The sequence below is a fragment of the Schistocerca piceifrons genome, chromosome 8 (assembly GCF_021461385.2).
Source record: "Schistocerca piceifrons isolate TAMUIC-IGC-003096 chromosome 8, iqSchPice1.1, whole genome shotgun sequence".
NCBI classification, from domain to species: Eukaryota; Metazoa; Arthropoda; class Insecta; order Orthoptera; family Acrididae; genus Schistocerca; species Schistocerca piceifrons.
Genome location: NC_060145.1, coordinates 204,855,392 through 204,878,591, shown reverse-complemented (window position 1 = coordinate 204,878,591; position 23,200 = coordinate 204,855,392). Strand labels below are relative to the sequence as shown.

The window sequence follows — 23,200 nt, the reverse complement described above, 5'->3', positions numbered from 1 at the left end:
CAGAGAAGGCATTGTTTGTGACTTGATGCTAGCATACTTTACATCAGAATCTCTTTGGATTTTCTGCAAAGTTTCGAGCACGGTTTCGTTGTGGAAACTATTATAAGCATTTCGGTTTAAAGTCCATGCAAAATTTCGAACCTCTGTAAAATACCGCCAATCGAGGGGATTTTGCGTTCGTTTAAATTTGTTTTTCGTTGTTCTTGCAGTAGCATGTTAACCAGTTTTGCGTATCACGAGGGATGAGCTCCGTCGTCTTTTAATTTATTTGGTGCAAAACTATCGATTGCTATCAATACTAGAATTAAAATTACATCTTGTCTACTCTTACATTGTTAATTTGGAAGGAATGGAGATTGTCTTCCAGGATGGCGTCAGGTGAATTTCTATCTGATTTTTTAACAGATGTAATTTCGTCTATTTCTGGAGGGTTTCAGAATTACGCTACGACAATCCTATGTTCACTAATCCCTGTCTCCACTTTGATGTTCGTTATTAGCTCAAGATTATTTGTTGCCAAGTTGTCAGTGTGTTTTGACAACCATGTATTATTAAGATAGGCTTGTGATCTAATTGTTAAAAATAGTTTTCAGAGAATGAGTTTAGTACAATTTAGGATGGTGTTTTATGCGTACCTTCGGATTTAAATATATATTTTTGCCAACGTATCGAGGGTAAATTAGAGTCACCATCAAATTCTTGGATATGTGTACATGTTTGAAATCAGATTCAAGTTTTCTTTGATCATTTCAACAATTTTATCATATGGTTTGGCTGATCCGTAAAAGGATCCAGTTATTAAATTGTTTTGGTTGCCAAGAATGACATCCACCCATAGTAACTCACAGGAACTATATATCCCAATTTCCGTACAAGAGAAACTACCGTACTTCTAATGGCACCGCCAAAATTTGGTCAACTCAAGAAAACAATTTTAGTTATTCTCTCTGACACACTATCAGCTTAAATAAAACATTTTTAATCTTCAATAGCAGACCACACTATATATCTGCAATATTCATTACCAGAGGCTCCTAAAGTATTTGACTGAAAATCATAGCAAAGCACAAAAATATCTGTTGCTTAATTTGAAAATGACATAACAAGCCCACATGTACTCTGTGGGAAAATAGCTAGAGGTTACTGAATACAGTATAAGACAACATAATCGAATGAAAAAGTGAACACTTGACGTAGAGTTACTCGTTTTAAGGAGAACATTATCGCAAATTACGTGCAGCAATCACTATAGTCAGCCCTTCCGCTCGTGATTACTTGATTGCATCTGAAGATATTCTACGCCTATAATAATAGGTTTTGTTTGTGAAAATTATTACATAAGTGAGGATAACGGATAAAATTTCTTTCTGAAAATGGTAGACCTACGACCAAAGCTTTTTATTCTTTTATTTTTCTTTTTTTTCTGTTTCATTCGGTTTGAATCTCTTTCTCTGGTACTCTCAGTATGTTACACTTTTTATGATTACTTTCCAGTATTAATATGAGGAGTAGTTTATTTTGGGGTACATAGCTAAATAAGTATTTTCCTAGAAACAGCAGTGCCAGAGCTATACTTTATTTATGATTTACATTTCTTGGCATAAAGCAAATATATATAAGAATGTGAAGTGTAGCTCTGGAGGTACAACCAGAAAAGCCTTATCATCTATAGGAAGATAGCACTCTATTAACTTTGAATCTACAAAGAATCTTGAATCTAGTTACCATTTAGTTTAAAATTAAACTAATTGGCGTTGAAACAATATAATAGTAAATTCTAAAATTAAATACACATTTTATTCAAAAAAGTCTCTCACATTTACAATTGTTTCTACGTTTTCAACAAAAAATGTAAATGAAATATTGAGAACAATAAATAAAGTTAATTGAGTGATTAATTGGCTACTCAGTGTGAAACATATTACCTCACTTGGTATTATGTAAATCTGATCCTGATGTAAAGCAATGATAGCAGAGAAAGCAAACAGTTAAAATAGTGAAAAAAACTCAAAAGAAAGATATTCATCTTTACCTTCCTTCAAAAAAATATATACTCACTTCCAATGTATAGGATAATCAAAACATTTGTATGTATTTCTAGACATATTTGGTCCTCTGTCTTAAAACTCTGGAAACGTGTGGCAAATACAAAATTATTTAATAAAAGGATTAATAACTATTTGTGAATCATAACCAACATTCATCATCCATGTAAAGGTAAAAGTATGTATCTGTAGTGCCACAGCAATTCCAGTATTAGGTGAAACATTTTGAATACTACAAATAGGCTACACAACACAACCTTTTGTTCCATTACACAGGTTTGAATTATTCTGTGTTCTTTGTTGTTTTCTCATAATTTTATTATTTTACATATAAATTCTTCATATTTACTAATTACAGTAATGTAAGCATACTACTTAGTAATTGACGTTTTTTTTAACATGCTACATTAGGAAAATGGGCTGCTAAAACTCGTAACAATTCGAGGAAAATATGGATATTAATATCCATGGCTCCTCAGTTTGTAGGGCGCTTGTTCATTTGACCCAACAGAGCGTAGTACGTATAGGAGGCATTTACCAGCTGCAAGGAATGAGACAACAATTAGAAAACAGTCAAAGAAAATCCATAATAAGTATAAACAATTTTCATGATATATCAAGTGGCAAGTCAGTGTGCCTGGTTATGTAGACGCAATAGTCACTGACATGAATATTAGTTGTATATCAAAACATCAGTTACAAAATATTGAAAAGAAAGGTATTGGTTAATTTGTAATGTTATTTTGCTGTATTTATCAAGTCCGAACCATATTGAGAGATAGATTACAGAAATGTTACACTTGCATTTTGCGTCTTTTACGCAATCATCAGTACTATGCATGCTGTGTTCAGGTTGTGGCGATAACAATAGTAATGGGGTTAACAAGGTATGTAATTATCTAAACGGCCGAATGATATCCATGTGTGAACAAGGTATAATCTAAATGGGTGTTATACTGCTTTCGTAACTAAAATGAATCTGTTTGGGCGAACACTTGCTTGTTATAGAATTGTAAGTATTTGCGTTTGTTAAGAATATTACCAGTATGTGTAAGAGCCAATATTAAGCTATCTTTTTTAAGGTGAGAGGTCTTCATTGTATTTAAATGTGTGTGAATTTCTTTAGGGTTTTGAGACTAGTAACTGAGGCGAGACAGTGTGTTAGAATAATTTAGTAATGAGTATGAGTGTGGAGATCTAAGCAGAAGGGGAAACCCCTTTCTAAGGCGCAGAGTCTAGTATGGAATTGCTTCACAGAAAGATATCTAAATGACTGCTTTGTTCCATCCTGAAATTTATGGAGAATTACGACACACGATTAATCGCACCAATATCCAACGCTCCAGACCGGTGAAAGAAGCTGAAAGTGCCTGAAACAAAGTTTATTCAGCCGCTTGAGGCCAAGAGAGAAGTATTTACGAGAAAATAAACAGCGAGATTGATACCCGAGCCACTGAAGTGGCATACAATCGGAAGGCTTCCACCGAACAGAGAGCTAAATCACCATAGAATTTAAAAAAAAGTGGGTACTTAGAAGGAGATTTTTGTCAACGAACGACTGTGACATTTAAGCTCTGAGTACGAGACGTGGACTAAAAACTGCGCTGTTCAGCCACACTGATTCATCAACGAATTCCTTCGAAACCATGTTTCAAGCCGTTTGGGTGTCTGTGCTATTGGTAGAGAGAAATCTAGAGGTAGAAGGCTAGTGTGAATTCTATTTGTTTCCTGTTATATGTTTGTCTGTTCGACACATCGATCAGCTGCTGTTGAGCATTTTCCTTTCCATTATTTTACATTTTAATTCAACATTCGGGATCATGAGGCTCAGCAGCTTGTGTGAAATTTCAGAAAAGACTTGTTATTTCAAGAAACACTTCAAACTGTGTTACAAACATTGTCGTTCGATTATTTTGGCCTTAGCCCGCAATCATTAAAACAGATTATCCCTCTAGCATGGATTTTCGTTACTTCTAGGGTTATTAAGTACAATGTATCTTTACCATACATACGTTTTCTTTGTAACAAGGATTCTGGTAAGTTGACAATGTAATGTTACATGTATTTACGCGAGCTAATCTACCGCTCAATACTGGTATGGGGTAATATGAATTTCTTAAGCTAGAGGTCCCAGGTCTCAGGGCGCACCGCTTTTGGCTTCCGGATAGGTGGCCAGTACGAGCGAGTCCAGGTGCAGAGGACAAAGAGCGCATGGCCGGAAATGGGGAAAATCCCTAAGCTGGAAATTTGGATAGCTGTTACTCACATGGCCGTTCTGAAGGATATGCTCCAAGGAATGGCGAAGTGTCAGACAATCTTAAAGATGACTAAGTTACAGCTCTTTGAAATTCGATAGTAACTCAAATCAAATATTAATAAAAATTTGAGTGGATTGGGGATTCCAGAAAATTTCTGAATGCTGCATATCTGAATTTATTTCATTTATTGATTTCAGGTGTCTTTATATCTGTTCCAGTATGCAAAATTTGTCAGAACATCATTTGGGCCACAACTACACAGTAAATGAACACAGCATCAGTATCTCATATTGTCCTAATTGTGTAGTTATTTAATGAACAGATTACTATTCTGCCAGTATGTTGATTGCAAGTGTTGTTAAGAAAGTGTGCTAATTTAAAAGTGGTCAGTCCCATGTGTTGGCAGACACTGCAGTTGAAAAGAGAACGAAAAGAGACTTCTGTCAAGAAGTTATGAATATATGTTTAAATTATACTTTGAGACAATCTGTTGCAATTTATGAAGAGCACTCCTGCGCAAGAATGCTAGCTTATTTCTTTACGAACCAATTATTACTTGAATTTATTGTAAATGTCTTGAGTGTAACCAAACCTTTATGACATTTCCTTTTTTAAATATTGTTGTAATACATTAGTGTAATCTGGGAAGTGGTCGGCTTCAATTAGATCGTGTATGCAGAGCATGAAGACCTATTTCTGCATTTTTGGTGGGGATGTCCTTCATTCAATTGAAAAGCAGATAGTGTCGGAACACTAGAGCGGTCAAGTGGAGACTGGGACTCAAGGGAGCGATTCTGCACAGTTTCGTGCAAGTTCTGGAAGAAGGCACACCTGTCCAGAGTAACGGGATGGTCCCTTCGTCAAAGTGATAGATTCTGGGCAGTGAACAGCCGCTACCATTCTTTAACTTCGGAAGGGACGTTGTATTTCGAGAGTTCTGACTGTGCTTTAGAACAGGCCTCTACTTTCGCTTGTATTATGGAATTGAGTACAGACAGAGTGTGAGTTACTATTCTGTACATCTGTGTGTTAATTTGTGAATCATCTTGTTGAACTCTGAAGAGTTTTGAGCTGATGAATATTGCGTGTACAGTGATTACGAAATGAAATTAATTTCCACGTATCTCTTATGACTATTTAGTATGGGGACTTTGCTACCATTTTCTTAACGCTCTCAACGTAACTTTACTGCAGTTGAAAAGGCTTTTTTCTAGGTAGATTTTAATTTGATATCGTAGGATCACTTCCAGTTACCTGAGATGTCATTTCCTGAATAAAGATTATTCAGTGTAATTCTGTCATCGAAGTCAGTTGTAGACGTTATAATAAAACCATTTTTATTACATTATTCATTTATCTTTTCCTTTATATTTATTTTTTCTTCTTTTTTTAAAATTCGCAATTCCAGCCAATGTATAGACTATTTGACTGAGGGATGACAGCTACAGCCTATTATTTTTTAGCGAATTAGCTGTAGGGCATGAAACCGAACTTGCACAGCTCGACCGTATGATTACTGCAACCTAATCCTGCATAGCTCAAGTACCTAAAGTACGAATAACCAAAGGTATAGACACAACTAGCTCGCTGCGATGTTATTTGGAAGACGGACTACTCAGCAGCGGTATCTGTTAGGTACCGTCGCAGTTGAGGGCTCGTCAGGGATATGAACCTAATCCCTGTAGAACTGTATTTGTAATTCTGACATGTCACAATATTCCGTGTTCCAGGTCCCAAATCTATTGCGTGAAAGGCAGTTTGCGTGGTGGCTCTGACCAAAGGATTTTGCAGCAATCGAGTGCTTGAGAATCGGTAGCAAAAGCTAGGGGTGCGGAAGTTCACCACAGAACTTCAAGAAAAAAGAAGAAGGATATGTAGAGCCGTCCTGGGTTCAAGTCTGCAGCAGCCAGCTGCAGCGGTGATCTCGACGGCGGCATAGTGGCAATAGCGGCCACGGCAACAAGGACCACGGTGGTGATTTCGAGTTCTTCAGCATCGACACTTCGAGCAGCGGCAATACAGCAGAAGAACCCATGTGTGAACCCACAGAGATATAGTCAGTAGTGGACTCTGAATGAGTAAGCTGTCACTCAGTGCATGTGGTTCAGACAACGTGAATTGTCCACTCAGACCTAAACCTAAACGTGGTAGTGTTGATAGAGGCGATACTAGTGGAACAGAGAAGGAATATCTAATTGCGAAATCTTCAATGGCATCGTTAAAGGAAATTCTGACAAATTTGAACTCTAAAAACGGTGGTATTGGATGCAGAGATAGGTTCGATATAAACGGAGATAGTTCAGTAGAGAGAAGTCTCACAGAAACAGAACAAAGTGAGGTGGAGAAAATTGAATCTCACATACAAGGAATGACGTACTCTAAATTAGATGCTATAATCGCAGTAGTAAAAATTTCTGAGGAGGTGTGCCTCGATAACACCAGAGTTGACAGTGTAGAAAAAGATTTTTTGGACAAGTTGGAAAAGATCCTTTATGAGCTGCATGGCGAGGTGAAAATTTTTGTGTGCAAAGTCAAGATGCACTTGAAGACGTGACCAATATGCTAACAATTTGTCAGGTAGGTTAGCAGAATGTGAAAAGAAAGTGCTTAAAAATAGAGGACACTATGAACAGGATTCAATAAAGAAGCTGTGCAGCATGTACAGTAATTTAAACACGAGGTCAGAATTAAATTCTTTAGCAGCAAATCAGGCTACTACTATTACAGATGTTCCACGGGTTAATTTTGTAACGATAAAGTGTTCTGTAAATGATGGAAAATGCCATATAGGTGATGTTCTTGCTTCGTGTAGAGATGATTTTGTGAGAGGAATGTTGAAAGAGACAAAAATTAAATTAGTTAAAAGTCATCATGAGGACAATGCACAGTCATGGGCAAATTTAATGAGTGCTTCATTTACTGTCTGTGAATTGTTTGAGAGTTGTTTCTTGTATAAATTAAAGACTGAAGCGAAACAAACGCCACTTCAGAATGACTTTATAAACGGACCAGGTTTCTGACACGGATGTGGGTAATGCGGAATTTTTCTGTACGTGAAGTAGCTAAATTGAAGCATATAAATCATCTGCTGGAAGTGAGATTACGTCGCTCCAGAGACGACTACCGTAATTTTTAGAATGTTATCTTCTCGGCAGTCCGACAAATTCAGTTGACGAGTTTTTAGATTTTATTGAGAAACTTGAACTGGTGGTGAATGTATGTGAAAATACGATGAGTAATGTTTCAGGTTTCGATGTACAATGGGATATGAATGATGATGGAAATAGGATCACATTTGAGGAAGTGGAGAAAATGGTCAATATATTGCAGTGCAATAAAGCGGCTGGGGTGGATGAAATTAAGTCGGAACTCATCAAATACAGTGGAATGTCAGGTCTTAAATGGCTACACAGAATAATTGAAATGGCGTGGGAGTCGGGACAGGTTCCATCAGACTGGACGAAAGCAGTAATCACACGAATCTTTAAACATGGAAACGGAATAGATTGTAAAAACTACAGAGGTATCTCTTTAATCAGCGTTGTGGGTAAAATCTTCTCAGGTACTGTTGAAAGGAAAGTGCGAGTATTAGTTGAGAACAAATTGGATGAGAATCAGTGTGGGTTTAGGCCTCTTAGAGGTTGTCAGGACCAGATCTTTAGCTTACGGCAAATAATGGAGAAGTGTTATGAGTGGAACAGGGAATTGTATCTATGCTTTATAGATCTAGAAAAGGCATATGACCGGGTTCCTAGGAGGATGTTATTGTTTGTTCTACGAGATTATGGAATAGGAGGCAATTAAAGGTCTTTACATAGATAGTCAGGCAGCAGTTAGAGTTGACGGTAAACTGAGTTCATGGTTCAGAGTAGTTTCAGGGGTAAGACAAGGCTGCAACCTGTCTCCACTGTTGTTCATATTATTTATGGATCATATGTTGAAAACAATAAACTGTCTGGGTGAGGTTAAGATATGTGAACACAAAATAAGCAGTCTCGCATATGCAGATGACTGAGTTGTGATGGCAGATTCGATTGAAAGTTTGCAAATTAATGTTTCAGAGCTAGATCAGAAATGTAAGGACTATGGTATGAAGATTAACATCTCCAAAACGAAAGTAATGGCAGTGGGAAAGAGATATAAACGGATTGAGTGCCAGAACAGGTGGACGGTTTCATATTCTCACAGGATGGCAACATAGTGAAAGAACTGGAAGCGAGGTGTAGCAAAGCTAATGCAGTGAGCGCTCAGCTACGATCTACTCTCTTCTGCACGAAGGAAGTCAGTACCAAGACTAAGTTATCTGTGCACCGTTCAATCTTTCGACCAATTTCGTTGTGTGGGAGCGAAAGCTGGGTGGATTCAGGTTATTTTATCAATAAGGTTGAGGTTACGGATATGAAAGTAGCTAGGATGATTGCAGGTACCAGTAGATGGGAACAATGGCAGGATGGTGTCCACAATGAGGAAATAAAAGAAAAACTGGGAATGAACTCTATAGATGTAGCAGTCAGGGCGAACAGGCTCAGATGGTGGGGTCATGTTACACGCATGGGAGAAGCAAGGTTGCCCAAGAGACTCATGGGTTCAGCAGTAAAGGGTAGGAGGAGTCGGGGTAGACCAAGGAGAAGATACCTGGATTCGGTTAAGAATGATTTTGAAGTAATAGGGTTAATATCAGAGGAGGCATCAATGTTAGCACTGAATAGGGGCTCATGGAGAAATTTTATAAGGGGGACTATGCTCCAGACTGAACGCTGAAAGTCATAATCAGTCTTAAATGATGATGATGATGATGATGGTGAAATTCAAGCCTCATAATGGGGCAATAGACAGAGAAATGGGTACCAGAATGGCGACAACAGTAACATCCACAATAACTGTAATGATCATAACAGAAATAATTGTCGCCGTAATAATAATTTACAAAGGGCAAATAGTAGAGGGAACTTTCATAGCAGAAATCAAAAACAGCAACAAAGATACGATAGGAAGGAGCCTCGTTAAATAGAACACCAGAATAAGACATCGGGATGCTAGAAATCGCCGCATCTCAGGTCCAGACGTTGCGAAATAAAACAGCACTGAAAAGGGCACGTCATTTTAAAAATTTTGTATATGTTCAAAATTCGGCAAATAAGCCACAAATGTTTGAGATGGAGGTTATAAGAGATAAAAATAAAATGGGGAATAATATTAAGCAGCGCAACCATAATGAGGGTGTAGGAAATATTTTAAAGTGTGTGCTCGATAAAAACGATATGGGGCTGGAGAATCTATTTGGTGAAAAGGAAGTGATTGATGGATTGAATGAATGTTTGTTGAGAGAGACTATGGCCAAAAGAGAATCAGAAGTGTATCAGAATTTGGTGGAGGTGGAATGTATGATGAATTCTAATGAGGCACTAGTCAGTAGCAATAATTGTAGTAATGCATGTAAAGGTAATGAAGATAATATTATAGCGGACCAATTGAGTGATTCTCGCGTCCCGCGCCCGGGTTCCCGGGTTCGATTCCCGGCGGGGTCAGGGATTTTCTCTGCCTCGTGATGACTGGGTGTTGTGTGATGTCCTTAGGTTAGTTAGATTTAAGTAGCTCTAAGTTCTAGGGGACTGATGACCATAGATGTTAAGTCCCATAGTGCTCAGAGCCATTTGAACCAAATTGAGTGAAAGTGTTTATGAAGGTAGCGTAGCAATAGTCTTGTCAGATGGTGATGAATTTCATTTGAATTTTGCTATGTGCCGGCGTAAGTTGGTGATTTATTGTTATAGGAATGGAAATGTGATGTTTTAGAGGCTGAAGCTGCAGAAACTGAGGCTACTGATTTAGATATCTCAGAGGTAGGAATCTGTGCGTTTATTTCTGTTGATGGAAGTGAACTGATAGCTCTTGATGAAAGCATGAATTACGAGTGCATGTGGAGGATGAATGTGAAAGTAATGTGTTAGATGGTAGAACAGAATCTGAGAAAAGAAAATGTAAACGAGAAAGGGTTATATTCGTGTTTGGCAGAATTCATGTGTGCTGCTAATTTTAATGTGGAACGATGTAGTAGCGGTTATTTATATGGTGTATCGGCGAAGGTTGACGAAGTTACTGGTAGTGAATGGAATTAACTGTGATAACGTTTGTAGTGATTCAGTGGACGTAAGTGGCATTTTGTGTAAAGAAGACGAAGTTTTAAGTAGTGTGATTTATTGTCACAATGTGCTGCGGCTGATATCGTTAATTTGGAGGAAGGGGAAAGTATATTTGATTCTGAAGAGGACGATGAAACAGACAGCGAATTCAGCAACAGGTTTAGATGCTAGAGATGGTTTGAAGGTGGATCAGGAGAATCTAGGCACGGACAGTGAATTGCGGGTTGGTCTGAAATTATAATATGTGTTACAAATACGGAGAAAATGGAAGGAATGCTGGAAATGATCCTTCCAGAGCTAAGTATTTATAGAGGGTGAAACTAAAAACTTGGAGCGTGTAGATGAAATGAATGATGTGGGTGAAGAAAATAAGTGTGTTCTCAGATTTAATAATGGTGTCATAGCGGTAGTCACAAATTTTATGTATAAACACAGGATTCCATGATGAACTAGGAAAGAAGGCTCGAATATGAGCAGGTGGAAAAATGCAAAAAGTTGAAATTTAAAAGATACTCATACTGGTAAGAAAAATACCATAAGAGGCAGCAGCGACAGAGTTTCATCTTGTGAATGAAGAAAAGTTGTGTAAAAATATACGTATGTAGGTGTCATTTCATGTGTACCAACTAAGAATTTCTTTTTTTTGGGGGGGGGGGGGGGAGGGAGGGGGTGCTATTTCTGTTTTGTGTAAGCGTCCACTTGCTAAAATTAAGATGTATGTAATAAACTACGGACGCAGAACATAGTGCAAGAAGGGAGTAAGTATTAGCCTCATGACTCTTGGTGCGCGGATGTCGGCAGGCAGTAATTAGTTGTGTAAGTGAGGAATGTAATTTCTAATGTAGATAAGATTTGAGAGAAATGACAAGGGGTTATTTAAATGCGTTACTTGTATAATTTTCGATTGGCTTTACGTGTAATATGTGTAGTTTATTCGTATTGTTCGCACAAAATTTGGTGCGTGGAGGTCATCAGACCTATTAAAAATTTTGATTGGTAGTGGCAGTAGAATATGGCACTATGTGCAAAGCATGAGTTAAGTTTAGGGAGTATATTATGTAGTTTATTTATATAATCTATGTCATTCTGGAAGTGTTTTGAATAGATTTATTTTTGAAATTTTGGAGACAGCTCCGTAATATGATTAAGAGAATAATTTTAGCGATACGCGTTTTATTATACAAATAGGGTACTGATGAACTTATAATACAGCTCTCTGCGGAGTTGAAAGGAAAGTTACATGGGTGATATCTGTATAGGGTAGTATTAGTTTTAAAGCTCGTAATTTATTTATTTATTTTTTTGAGTCATCACTTTTCTGACTGATCTGATGCGGCCCGCCACGAGTTTGTCTCCTGTGCCAATCTCTTCATCTCGGAGTGACACTTACAAACAACGTCCTCAATTACTTGCCGGATGTATTCGAATCTCTGTCTTCCTCTACACTTTTTGCCCTCTACAGTTCCCTCTAGTACCATGAAAGGTATTCCCTTATGTCTTAACTGATGTCTTGTCGTCCTGTCCCCTCTCCTAATCAGTCGCAAGAAGGACTATCGGCAGCAGGGGGTTAATCTGACTGGGTGGCATAACAGGAACGTGTGTGGCTGCTAGTGGCGCGATCCAGCTAAAATGAGGGAACTATCTGTGTGAACTGAACTAATATCGCAAGCCGTTTGACAGTGACTACTGATAAATGGTCCATGAACGTTAAAATTTAAATTAATACCCAAATGAAGTATCGCAAGTGATGTGGCCACAAATTGTTTACTTGCAGCCAAAAAAATGCACAATGAAGATGAATACAAGTAGCACGAAGACGATGAATAAGGTGTGAGAGACTAGGTGTAAGTAGTGTGGCTGATGCATTTATTAGAGATGACAAAATTCGGAAATTTAAATGAACAAGTGGATCAGCTTTCGAAAGATATTGACCATGTTAGTGAAAGGGTCGAAATTTAATGGAAGTCATTCGGTGACTGGCAGTAACAGCAAAAATAATTTAGTGACGGGTATCAGTGACGAAGCAGTGCAACGGTATCAGCAGTTTGAAGGTATGTGCACTGAGTTTTATTCTTTCTTTCAGATAGTTATAATACCGTGGCTTCAGTCCTTTAGTGTAAAATGTTTTGTGAAAAATAGGAAGTGACATCTAGTTAATTTTTTCATTGCTTACAAAGAAGAATTTGTTCCAAGGATGTCAGGTGAAGCGAAAGTTAAGTTCGTAAAACGGCGTAATCCTGGGCAAATGTAATAAATGATATGTTTACTAGGTATGAAGTATTCGAAAGTTATTCCCTACGTAAGTTCCAGAGAGAGAGACGAAGTAAACTTCAAAACAAATTTTTAAATGTATGGGGACTGGGAAATATGATGCTCATAAATGGGACTTTTGGTGTGTTGACCGACATTATAGTGCTCGAAAGACGATTGTCAGATCACCTATAATGAAATACTGTGCTTAGTCTCACAAACTCGATCTACGAAATTTTAGATTTATAGAAAAACTTAACAGGAAGGCAGGGTAGAAAGTGAGCGACTGTGTACAGCTTAGTGGTAAGGTTGTTCTCATCAGATTCGCCAGCAAACCGGCTCCGGCAACGATAATTCGGCTACAGGCGACAAGGTCGCAAGCAGCATATAAAGAGATCGAGAAAATATATGACGATGTCGAAAGGGTAATTCAGCATGTAAAGGGAGATAAAAATCTGATAGCCAGTCGAGATTCGTACGTAGTTTGAGGGGAAGAAATAGAAAAGACGGTTACTGGAGTATATGGGTTTGGCAGTACCAGTGAGAGAACAGAAGGGATAATCGAATTCTGCAGTAAATTTAAGATGGTAATAGCGAATGCTCTGTTCAAGAATCGCTAGAGGAGGAGATATATTTCGACGTGACCGGGATATACGGGGGGCTCTAGCTGAATTACTGTATGGTCAAACACAGATTCCGAAATCAGATATTGGGTTATAAAGCCTACCCAGGTACAGATATATACTCATATCACAATTTACTAATGATGAACAATAGATTGAAGTTTAAGAGAATCGTCAGAAAGAGTCAGTGTGGAAGAAAGTGGGATACTGAAATACATAGGAATGACGAGACGTGTTTGAAGTTCGATAAGGATGCGGTAAGGAAAACCAGAGTTGGTATCTTAGTTGAAGAGGTGTGCACAATTCTGAAAAGAGCAATCTCAGATGTCGGACAGGCAAAAAAGGTACAAGGAAGGTAGCTCTGAGGAAACCTTGGATAACTCATGAACTATTGCATTCGGTCGACGAATGAAGTTAAGTAAAAAAATGTAGAGGAAACGCTAGAAATACAGGAATACAAATCTTTTAGGACTGCAGGGTAGCCATGGTGAAATGGCTGCAGGAAGTATGTGAGGAAATTGAAAAAGAACTGATCGTCAGGAGGACTGATCCATCGCATAGAAAGGCCAAAACATATTTCGGTGAAACCAAAAACAGGTGTGGTAATATTAAAAGTGCTATGTGAATTCCACTATTAAACGCAGACAATAAAGGAAATAGGAGGAAAGAGTACACCTAAGGCATCTACCAGAGGAGAACTTGTCTCACGACAAGTTAGAGATCAAATATTACTGCCAGAATTTAAAAGAGCTCTGGATGTCTTTAGATCAAATAAGGCAGATTCCACTAGAATTACTAAAATCATTGAAGGAAGTGGCAAGCAAACGACTATTCAGGAAGAACCGATGAGACTGACGATGTACCATGAGACTTTCGTAAAAATATCAGCCACACAATTGAAAGATAACAAGGCCAGATAGGTTTGAAAGCCATGGCACAATCAGGTTAACAGCTCAAGCATCCAAACTCCTGACAAGAATAATACGCAGAAGAATGGAAAACGATAGTGAAGAACAGTTAGACGACGATCAGTGCGATTCTAGGATATTCGATGGTACCAGAGGCAGTTCTCACGTTGCTTCTGGTAATGGAAGCAAGGTTGAAGAAAAATAAAAATATGCTGATAGCATCGGTCGATGAAGAAAAAGCGTTAGATAGTGTAGAGTGATGCAAGTTGTTCGAAATTCTGAGATAAAATGGAGTAAGCTATAGGGGAAGATGGGTAATATAAAATTTATACTAGAACCAAGAGGGGACAATATGATTAGAAGGCAAGGTAGTATGTACCCTTTCGCTCCTACTGCTCAGACTAGAAATCGAAGAAACAACGATGGAAGTAAAATAAAGGTTCAAAAATAGGATTTGAACCCAGGGTGAAGGGATGTCAATGATAAGATTCGCTGATTACATTGCTGTCCTCAGTTAATGTGACGAAGATTTATATAATCTGTTGAATGGAATGAACAGTCCAATGAGTGAACACTTAAAAGACAAAGGTAATGATATGCAACAGCTGTGAGAATAACGAGGTTCGGCGCAGAGAGGCTGGCACTTTGGGACATGAAGTGTATCAGAAGGCGACGCACACGGATTTGTATTTACGTGCAAATACCTGCCACTATCCTGCCCAGAAGATGAGTGTTCTTCGGACTTTGACCCATAGAGCGCATATTATCACTGACTAAAGCAGTCTGCAAGATGAACTTTCCCACTTACAAAGAGTGTTTGAAGACAATGGGTACTCCCCACAGCAAATACAGAAGGCGCTGAAAATGAAACCGAAAGAGGCCACAAAGGAAGCAGAAGAAGAAGAAGAAACCTTTAAATCGATGGCCTTCCTGCCATATGTGGGTAGCCTCTCATCAGAAGTAGGAGGGATTCTCAGCAGACGCTATGTAAAGGTGTTTTTTCGTTCTCCACTCAAGACAGCTGCAGTCGTGGGCTCCATCAATGATGATTTGCTGCTCCGAAAATCTGGAGTTTACAAAATTCCATGTGAATGTGGCCTTTTTTACAGTGGACAAAAATTTCGTACTGTCCAAGAAAGATATACAGAACACAGGACGTTCACACGACTTTTACAAGCCAAAAAGTCGACAGTGGCAGAGCACTGTTTGACATTGGTCACAATATGTTGTATGACAACGTCGAACTTTTGGCGACTGTATCATCTTTTTGGGACTCGATAGTGAAGGAGGCAATTGAAATTCGCTTGACGACGAATTAATTAATAGAGATTGTGGTTTCAACCTTGATAAATCCAGGAATCCGGCACTTGCTGTAATAAACTCACAAAGACGTCGTCACAGTACAGCTCACAATGATATATCGACATACCAACACAGATCGACTGCCGAGTCATAAACGTAACTCACGCATTGTGCACGTCTCTGCCGCCGACCAACGTCTCTGGCTCATTTGCATCTGTGGCCGCATGCGCAGTTGCGCGGTACACTAGTATAAAGGGACGAAGTGAGCACTGGAGCGGCAATCTTGCGGCTCACTCTGAAGATGGCCGAACGCTATACAGCCGAAATATTAGAAGAAGAAGGAGAATTATTGCGGCTGCACACCTGGAACTTAATGGAACAGTCTTTGCGCCGCCAAAACCTGAAGATTCACAGTACTGCTCGTGTTTAGCAAAGCACCCAGACCTTGTAAGAAACTACGGAAGTAAAGCCGTGAGGACGGGCCGTGATTAGTGCATGGAAACATCAATCGCTACAGCACTTACCCCCGAAACGTAAAGGTCCCGCGTTCGAGTCTTGGTCCGACACAGAGTTTTTAACTGCCACGAAGTTTCGTATTAGTGCACACTCCGCTGCAAAGTGAAAATTTCACTCTGGAGACGGCATCATTTTTGGAGTGATCACTGTGAAGAGGTGTAAGACAGATTAGCACCTGATGGAGTTTGAGAAGTTCTCATTGTTGTTTTCTATTTCGGCAGCTGGTCGAATCGTGTAATGTCCATATATTTTGAGCATTCGGATGTAATAATGAAGGGTAGGGATACTAACCGTCAAAGTTCCAGTCGACCAATTATGACCTCCAGAAGGAGCATATTGTGCACCAAGAAAATCGTAACTGCTTTACATCTGCAGCTTTCATCCGAGAACAATTAAGAGTCTCCCTTCAACATTCTGGGGATTACCGCCCAATGCGTAGGCTGCCATTAACACCACAACACGAACAGCTGCATTTGGAGTGGTGCCAACACTATGGGGCATGGAATGCTGATGGATGACATTGTGTTGTGTTCAGCTATGAATTGGGGTTTTGCGCTACTCTGGATGGCCGCCATAGGCATATAATTATGTCGTTAACCTAGGGAGAGATCCTATTATTGAAATGTTTCGGAGAGGCACAGCAAGTGCTGAAGCACGATTCACTACCCCTCCTCACTGCTTTTCTTCCGTTGTTCCCTGCCAGGCCTGGGAACTTCACTAAACACTCTGGTGATTGTTCTGCTTGCCACAGAGGTTGCAACTCTAATCGTTTTCATATCTGCCAATAATTGTACGTGTTCGAAGTTACACTGACAGCTGGCTGGAGTGGCCGAGCGGTTCTAGGCGCTTCAGTATGGAACAGCGCGGCCCCTACGGTCGCAGGTTCGAATCCTGCCTCGGCCATGGATGTGTGTGATGTCCTTAGGTTAGTTAGGTTTAAGTAGTTCTAAGTTCTAGGGGACTGATGACCTCAGATGTTAAGTCCCATAGAGCTCAGAGCCATTTGAACCATTACACTGACATCCACCCATGTATTGTGCGCGGTTCTCTTTCTTTCAGGCTTTGTAATCTGATCTTTTCGTACAATATTCATAGTTATCTATACATACCGATAACTTTTAATTTGCATTGAGGTCTAGGTCAGCTGACTGTATGAGGCATTATGCTTTTGCCTAGTAATAACAACCAAATAAAGAGAAACTGTCGTTAATGTAGTGCATTATTACAAAAGGCATTTGTATAATGCAGTAGTAGCATGATTACGTACTGACCGAAAGAAAGGCTTCCCTGTTGATCGGGTACAGATGTCCGGCAGTGAGGATCAGTGGCTTCTGGACGCGACTGATGAGGATCCTCAAAACACGCTTGAAGTCCTCACTTGCGTCCACCCACGAGCAGCTGTACGCCGCACTCGAAACTGCCGCTGCCTGTTGACACCGAAATCACAGTGCTCACAATTGTAGTCACGGTTCCCATCTTATTTCTCCTGCTTTAGAATCTGTTTCCTTTCCTACAGATGGTCATTAAAATATCCAACCCACCTTGCTGACAAAAATCTAGAAACACCGGTAAGTCAGGGCTCTTAGAAAGGGGGGGATGTACTTACTGGCGCTTTATGATTTGAGTCGTGAATACATCGCCATCATCGGACAATGGACGGCGCTATGTACTGAACTGAGTCTGTTCTGGAGCTAACAAGTGTTATTCTCTAACAGGGGAGTAAGTCCCAATAGCCATACCCATATAGCGAGGTAGATTTTGTGTAGTAGAGCTCACTATTTGTATCTGTTTTTTGTTAAGCAATAAATGTCTTTTGGAGAGTCTTTTTCGAGTAAAACACAGTATCACCTCTTTCACTCTTCACTCGTACTTGGTTGCGTGATGTCACACCTTCATCAAAGGGGTGCCCTATATTTTACAAAAAGGAAATTGACCCGTGGCGCTCAATGAAAGACGACGCTTTCCTTCGGCAAGATCTTTGTGAGGGTTTGGAGAGGATGAGTTGAGAAACTAGCCGCGAGATGTCGGGGTTGTGGCGCGAAAGAGGAGACGCGTGCGGACGGCGCTCGCGAGAAGGAGTTGCGGGAGTTAAGTACTGTTGTTGTTGTGACTGGCCTCTAGTCAGTCGGCTGCTGCTGCCATGGGCGGCTCCGGTTGTCTTTCGCTGATGGCGTCTGAGGAGCTGTGAAGTGGTGGCCTCTTGTCTATTGATACCACTGTGCACGCCGCCTGATGGGACCAATGCCGGGGATTGAAAACAGTGAGCCCTGCTGCACTTCGGATAGATCTGAGTGTAACGAATTTTTGTAAAGTGGCGAATTGTACAAAAAGTTGGTTGTGAATGTTTCTCATGAACCGAGATTAATGCTTGGAGCTGCACACGATGGTTAAACGTGTCACAAGTGTGGTAGGCTCAAGCAAATGTCGGGCTTGTTGTGAGTACATACATTAGTGCAGACCGGCAGTAACTTAGTACACTCATGCTTCGTTCTTGTCACGTAACGGAGTTTAACCTTGTGTCAACGCCGGTATGCCAAGCATCCATTTAAACAATATAAGCTTTCGATCTGGGCAAGTATTGCTCGTTAGCAATATTGTAAACCCAATCGGTTGTAATATACTATTCCTCGGGTAATGTAATTGTAAATAACTGTTGCATGGAATCATGAGAAGATTTTAGCAAGCAATATATTTTACTGTATTATCGTACTCACACCACTCGAGCTGTGATTTCCTTAAATACGACTTTCTTGTGCTAGTGGGGGAGTTATCGGATTTATCCATTTAGTCACATGTAGAAAATAAAAATTAACGAAATTCGTCACTTTCAAACCATTCGATATCATCTAGTGCATACAGGTGATTCCCTTACGATGTTACAAACTGGTGGTGGTGAAGGGTAAAAGTATAAATTTGAGGTAAGTGACCATGATCCGAAGACGACCGAGTCGAAAGTTAGGAACGAAAATCGTTCTATTAACAAAGACAGAGAAATGGATGTACTGGTACACTGTTGCTAAGATAGTAGGGTAGGCAACTTTCAGAGGTAGCACTGTGGTTCAAAATTAGAAAAAAACCGCGTAGTAAACGTGGACTCTAAAATGCATACTTCAAGAGCTACGAGCACTTGTTCATCTTCGATACCGTGAAACCTTTCTCTACTACTACAAACGCTTTGGTTTTCATATTTCTGGAAGAGGTAATTTGTACCAGTAAATATGGGGCTCTGCAATACATACTTTAAGACGTATCAGCACGTGGTCAGATTCATTACTGTGAAACAAATCTCTTCTAGTGAAGAAGTACCCATATCTCTTAAAATACGCGTGTTAGAGCAGGTATTTATTTATTTTTTTGTCCTTACAACCACCTCTGAAAGCTGCATACTATATAATCTTGGCAACTACAGTACCGGGACATGTATTCCACTGTCAGAGGTATCGAACGATTTTAATTTCTAATTTTTAACTCGACCGCTTCCGAACCAAGATCTTCTACCTCAAACTGATACATTTATCCTTGTCATTCATCCATGAACGTTTGTAACGTCATAACCGAATCACAATGTACATTTTTTCTAGGTTACATACTTAAGTGATTAAGGTTGACAGATCGCAGGTTAATGCAAGCGTGAGATAAGCCATTGCAAATGTGGGTGGTATGCTGATATATCAATAATCGGTGTAGCCACCAGAATGTCGAATGCAAACATGCAAATGTACATGTATTATGTTGTACTGGTGCCGGAAATCAGTTTGCGCGATGGGTTTGCTTTCCTGATGCACTTTGTCGGTCAATACAGGAATGGTTAATGTTGTTTCTGGATGCTGCTGGAGATGTGCTCGATTGGAGAGAGATCTGGTTATCGAGCAGGTCAAGGCAGCATGTCGTCACTCAATAGAACATGTTGGGTTACAATAGCGGTGTGTGGGCGAGCGCTAACATGTTGGGAAAACACTCCCTTGAATGCTGTTCATGAATGGCAGCAGAAACGGTCTAATCCCGAGATAGACTAACAAATTTGAAGTCTGTGTCATACGAAATTGCGCCCACAGGCCACGTGTAGGTTCACTATGTCTGGCACGGAAAAACAGGTTGGTTGCAGGACCTCAACTGCCTCCTTCTAACCAATGGCACCAAGGAAGAACCAGCTTTCATCAGGAAACACAACTGACCTCGACCCTGTCCTCCAATGCGCTGAAGTCGCAAATGACAATGGTTTGGGGTCAGTGGAATGCACGCTACAGAGCGTCTGGCTGCGAGATGTTTTTGAACTAACCTATTAGTAACAGTTCGTTGTGCCACTTTGGTGCCAGCTGCTCTCAAACCACAGCTGCAGATGCCGTACTATACCAGAGCCATACGCCCAACGCGGTGGTCTTCCATCTCGGTAGTGCCATGTGGCCGCCTGGATCCCGATCTTCTTGTGATTGTACATTCTCGTGACGGCCCGTATCGGCATTCATTTACAGTTACTACATTCCTGGCAAGTCTTACTGCAGTATCGCAGAAGGAACAGTCAGCTACGCGCAGTCCTATTACACGACCTCATTGAAACCTCGTGAGGTGTCGATAATGGCATCTGTGGTGTCTCAAGGGTTTTCTTACTACCAACTCTCACGACCAATACAGCGTGTATTTAAAGCAAACCTGATCCGCATCCTTATAGTGGTACTGTTATGCAACTGCCACGAAATCTGAATACACATCTTTCGGATGTAGAAACACGCCTATCAGCATTCGTTTATGTCACACGACTCCTTTTTGGTGTTGCAATTTTTTTCCGTCGGTGTAATACGGCGAAATCAAATTGAAATAGTTCTCACCTGTTCTGTTACATGATGAGCAGCCCAACAATAAAGGTAAACCTGACCTCCCGGTATCGGAAGAAAAGAGATGCATCTGATAACTCCAGTGATGTCTGAGCCCTGTAAAAAGAAAACACGGGAATTTCACATCAGAAAAAATATTTTTTCACTCTAGAAAGCTGCCGTATCCACGAAATTCAATTGCATGTGCAGTCATAAAGGTGAGTCGATAGTAAGAAAGTATGTACATTTAACGAGTCAAAGCGACGCGAAGGGGCACTTTTGAGGAACAACCGTTTTCACCGAGTTGGTTTTAGGCCTATTATTACAGAACTCATCATCGTACCGAAAGTTGATTCCTAACAATACGTAATCGTTTCAATTTTTCGGAGAGCTTAAAGTCGGTAAGTGGTAGTATGCAAAGGAGTATTAATTTCCTGTAAGATTAACAACCATAACCATCTCTACCTTAAGCAAGCATAACTAACATCTTTGGAAACGCCAGTGATATACAATCCACAGCTATTGGAAAGGAGAACAGACGGAACTACCGCTAGGTAATGTCTGGAGTAAACATTTTCGCAGATGTAACTGTGTGATGTGCGACATGTTAATGCAAAGGTGCTCGTACTGAGAAGCAGTACTCCATAATGCCATGTATGTTTCTGAAGAGAAAACGCGAAGTTGGGCCTTAATTTTTTGTCTCATTTGGAAAAATTGCAACTTTAGAAAATTCATATTTTGTTATACAAATTTTCATGAAAAGCATACCACCCTGTTAAGAAACACGTTTGTTATCAGCAAAACCAAATACACATCTCGTACCACCACTAGCCTAACATTGTTTTCGATATCTTGAGTTTCTTAACTGGGAGGTGCAGTCACTGGTCCTGCAGAACTGTATTTAGTAGAAGGATTCGTCACTAATCGTTGGAACAAAAATAACATGAATAGTTGCAGAATTGTCAGTCCCCATCATGGCAATTTTCAACCCTCTGATGAAATTACAGTGTTAAATAAATATATAAGACTGAATTACTTACAGAATGACATTGACAGGTACTGAAATGGAGAGTCACAGAGTACAAAGCTTGAAAGTTGTGTGTTATAGTTTGCCAGCTTCCGTGAATTATGTTTTGCGTGTCTGCTACTCGCGAGCTATCTTTGCTGTTATATCTGCACCCACTGAATAATTTTCTATACATGCACTGCTGTCTACTATAATACTTTGCTTTGCTAAGATCTCTGAGGCAAGAGCAGCTTTAGGCAATGAGGATTGAGGGGGCAGAGTTTGCTTGCACGACTTGCGGGTTTGTAGCGGAACAAAGGTTATCTTGGTCTGATTCCGCCCGGCTCTATTCTAGAGTGAAGGTGAACTTTCGCTTGTGTGTGATGTGGTGTGCTAATGGGCCTGATTGCACTGAGGTACACTGAGAAAGAAGGTAAGCGATGGATGAAGGCAGCCTACAGTTATACTGAGAATTGTACGTAACATACAATGAAGCGCCAAAGAAACTGGTGTCGGCATGCACAGATATGTAAATAGGCGGAATACGGCGCTGCAGTCAGGAACGCCTATATAAGATAACAAGTATCTGGCACAGTTGTTAGATCGCTTACCTCTGCCAAAATGACACGTTATCAGGTTTTAAGTAAGTCTGAACGTGGTGTTATAGTCAGTGAAAGAGTTATGGGACACGGCATCACTGAGGTAGCGATAAAGTGGGGATTTTTCTGTACAACCATTTCACGGGTGTACCCTGAATATCAGGAATACGATAAAACATCAAACCTTTAACAACGCTGTGGTTTGAAAAAGATCCTGAAAGAACAGGACCAACGACGACTGAAGAGAATCGTTCAACACGACAGAAGTGTGCAACCCTTCCGCAAATTGCTGCAGAGTTAAGTGCTGCGCCATCAACAAGTATGAGTGTGTGAACCATTCAACAAAATATAAACGTAGGCTCCCGCAGCCGTTGTCACAGTCAACTATAAAATTCCAACGTTTCGATGACTGTTGCAAGACGCCTTCCTCAGGGTGTAGTACCAACTGCTGTTACTTATGTACTATGAAGGAGTACTGTCATTAGGTATGAGGGTGAGGGGGAAGTGTATTAGGTGTTCTTTTATTGCTCTTTGCATTGAGTGTTGTCACTGGCGGAAATACGCGTTTTCCTTTGGAGTTTCCTTGCGATTAGCGGAAATCGGCGAATAGGAAACTGAGCGGCGACTGCAGCGCAGGGTTGTTTACTAACTGCCTAGTATCGGCTAGGGCGCGTCAGCACTCCGTATACCCTCCGCTGCTGTGCCCTACCGTGCGCCTGATGCTTTGCGGGAGCTGTCC

At 40.2% G+C, this 23,200-nt stretch overlaps 1 protein-coding gene across 1 annotated transcript in view; it reads right to left on the bottom strand.

Annotated features, from left to right (window-relative positions):
• Positions 1-2,520: 2,520 nt before the first annotated feature.
• LOC124712203 (odorant receptor Or2-like) overlaps positions 2,521-23,200 on the bottom strand; it is a 50,139-nt gene continuing 29,459 nt past the window's right edge. The window contains exons 3-5 of the mRNA XM_047242499.1: positions 20,872-20,973; positions 17,317-17,472; positions 2,521-2,586 (exon numbers count right to left, since the gene is read on the bottom strand). Coding sequence (XP_047098455.1) covers positions 2,521-2,586; positions 17,317-17,472; positions 20,872-20,973 — 324 coding nt within the window. The remainder of the gene's footprint in view (positions 2,587-17,316; positions 17,473-20,871; positions 20,974-23,200) is intronic.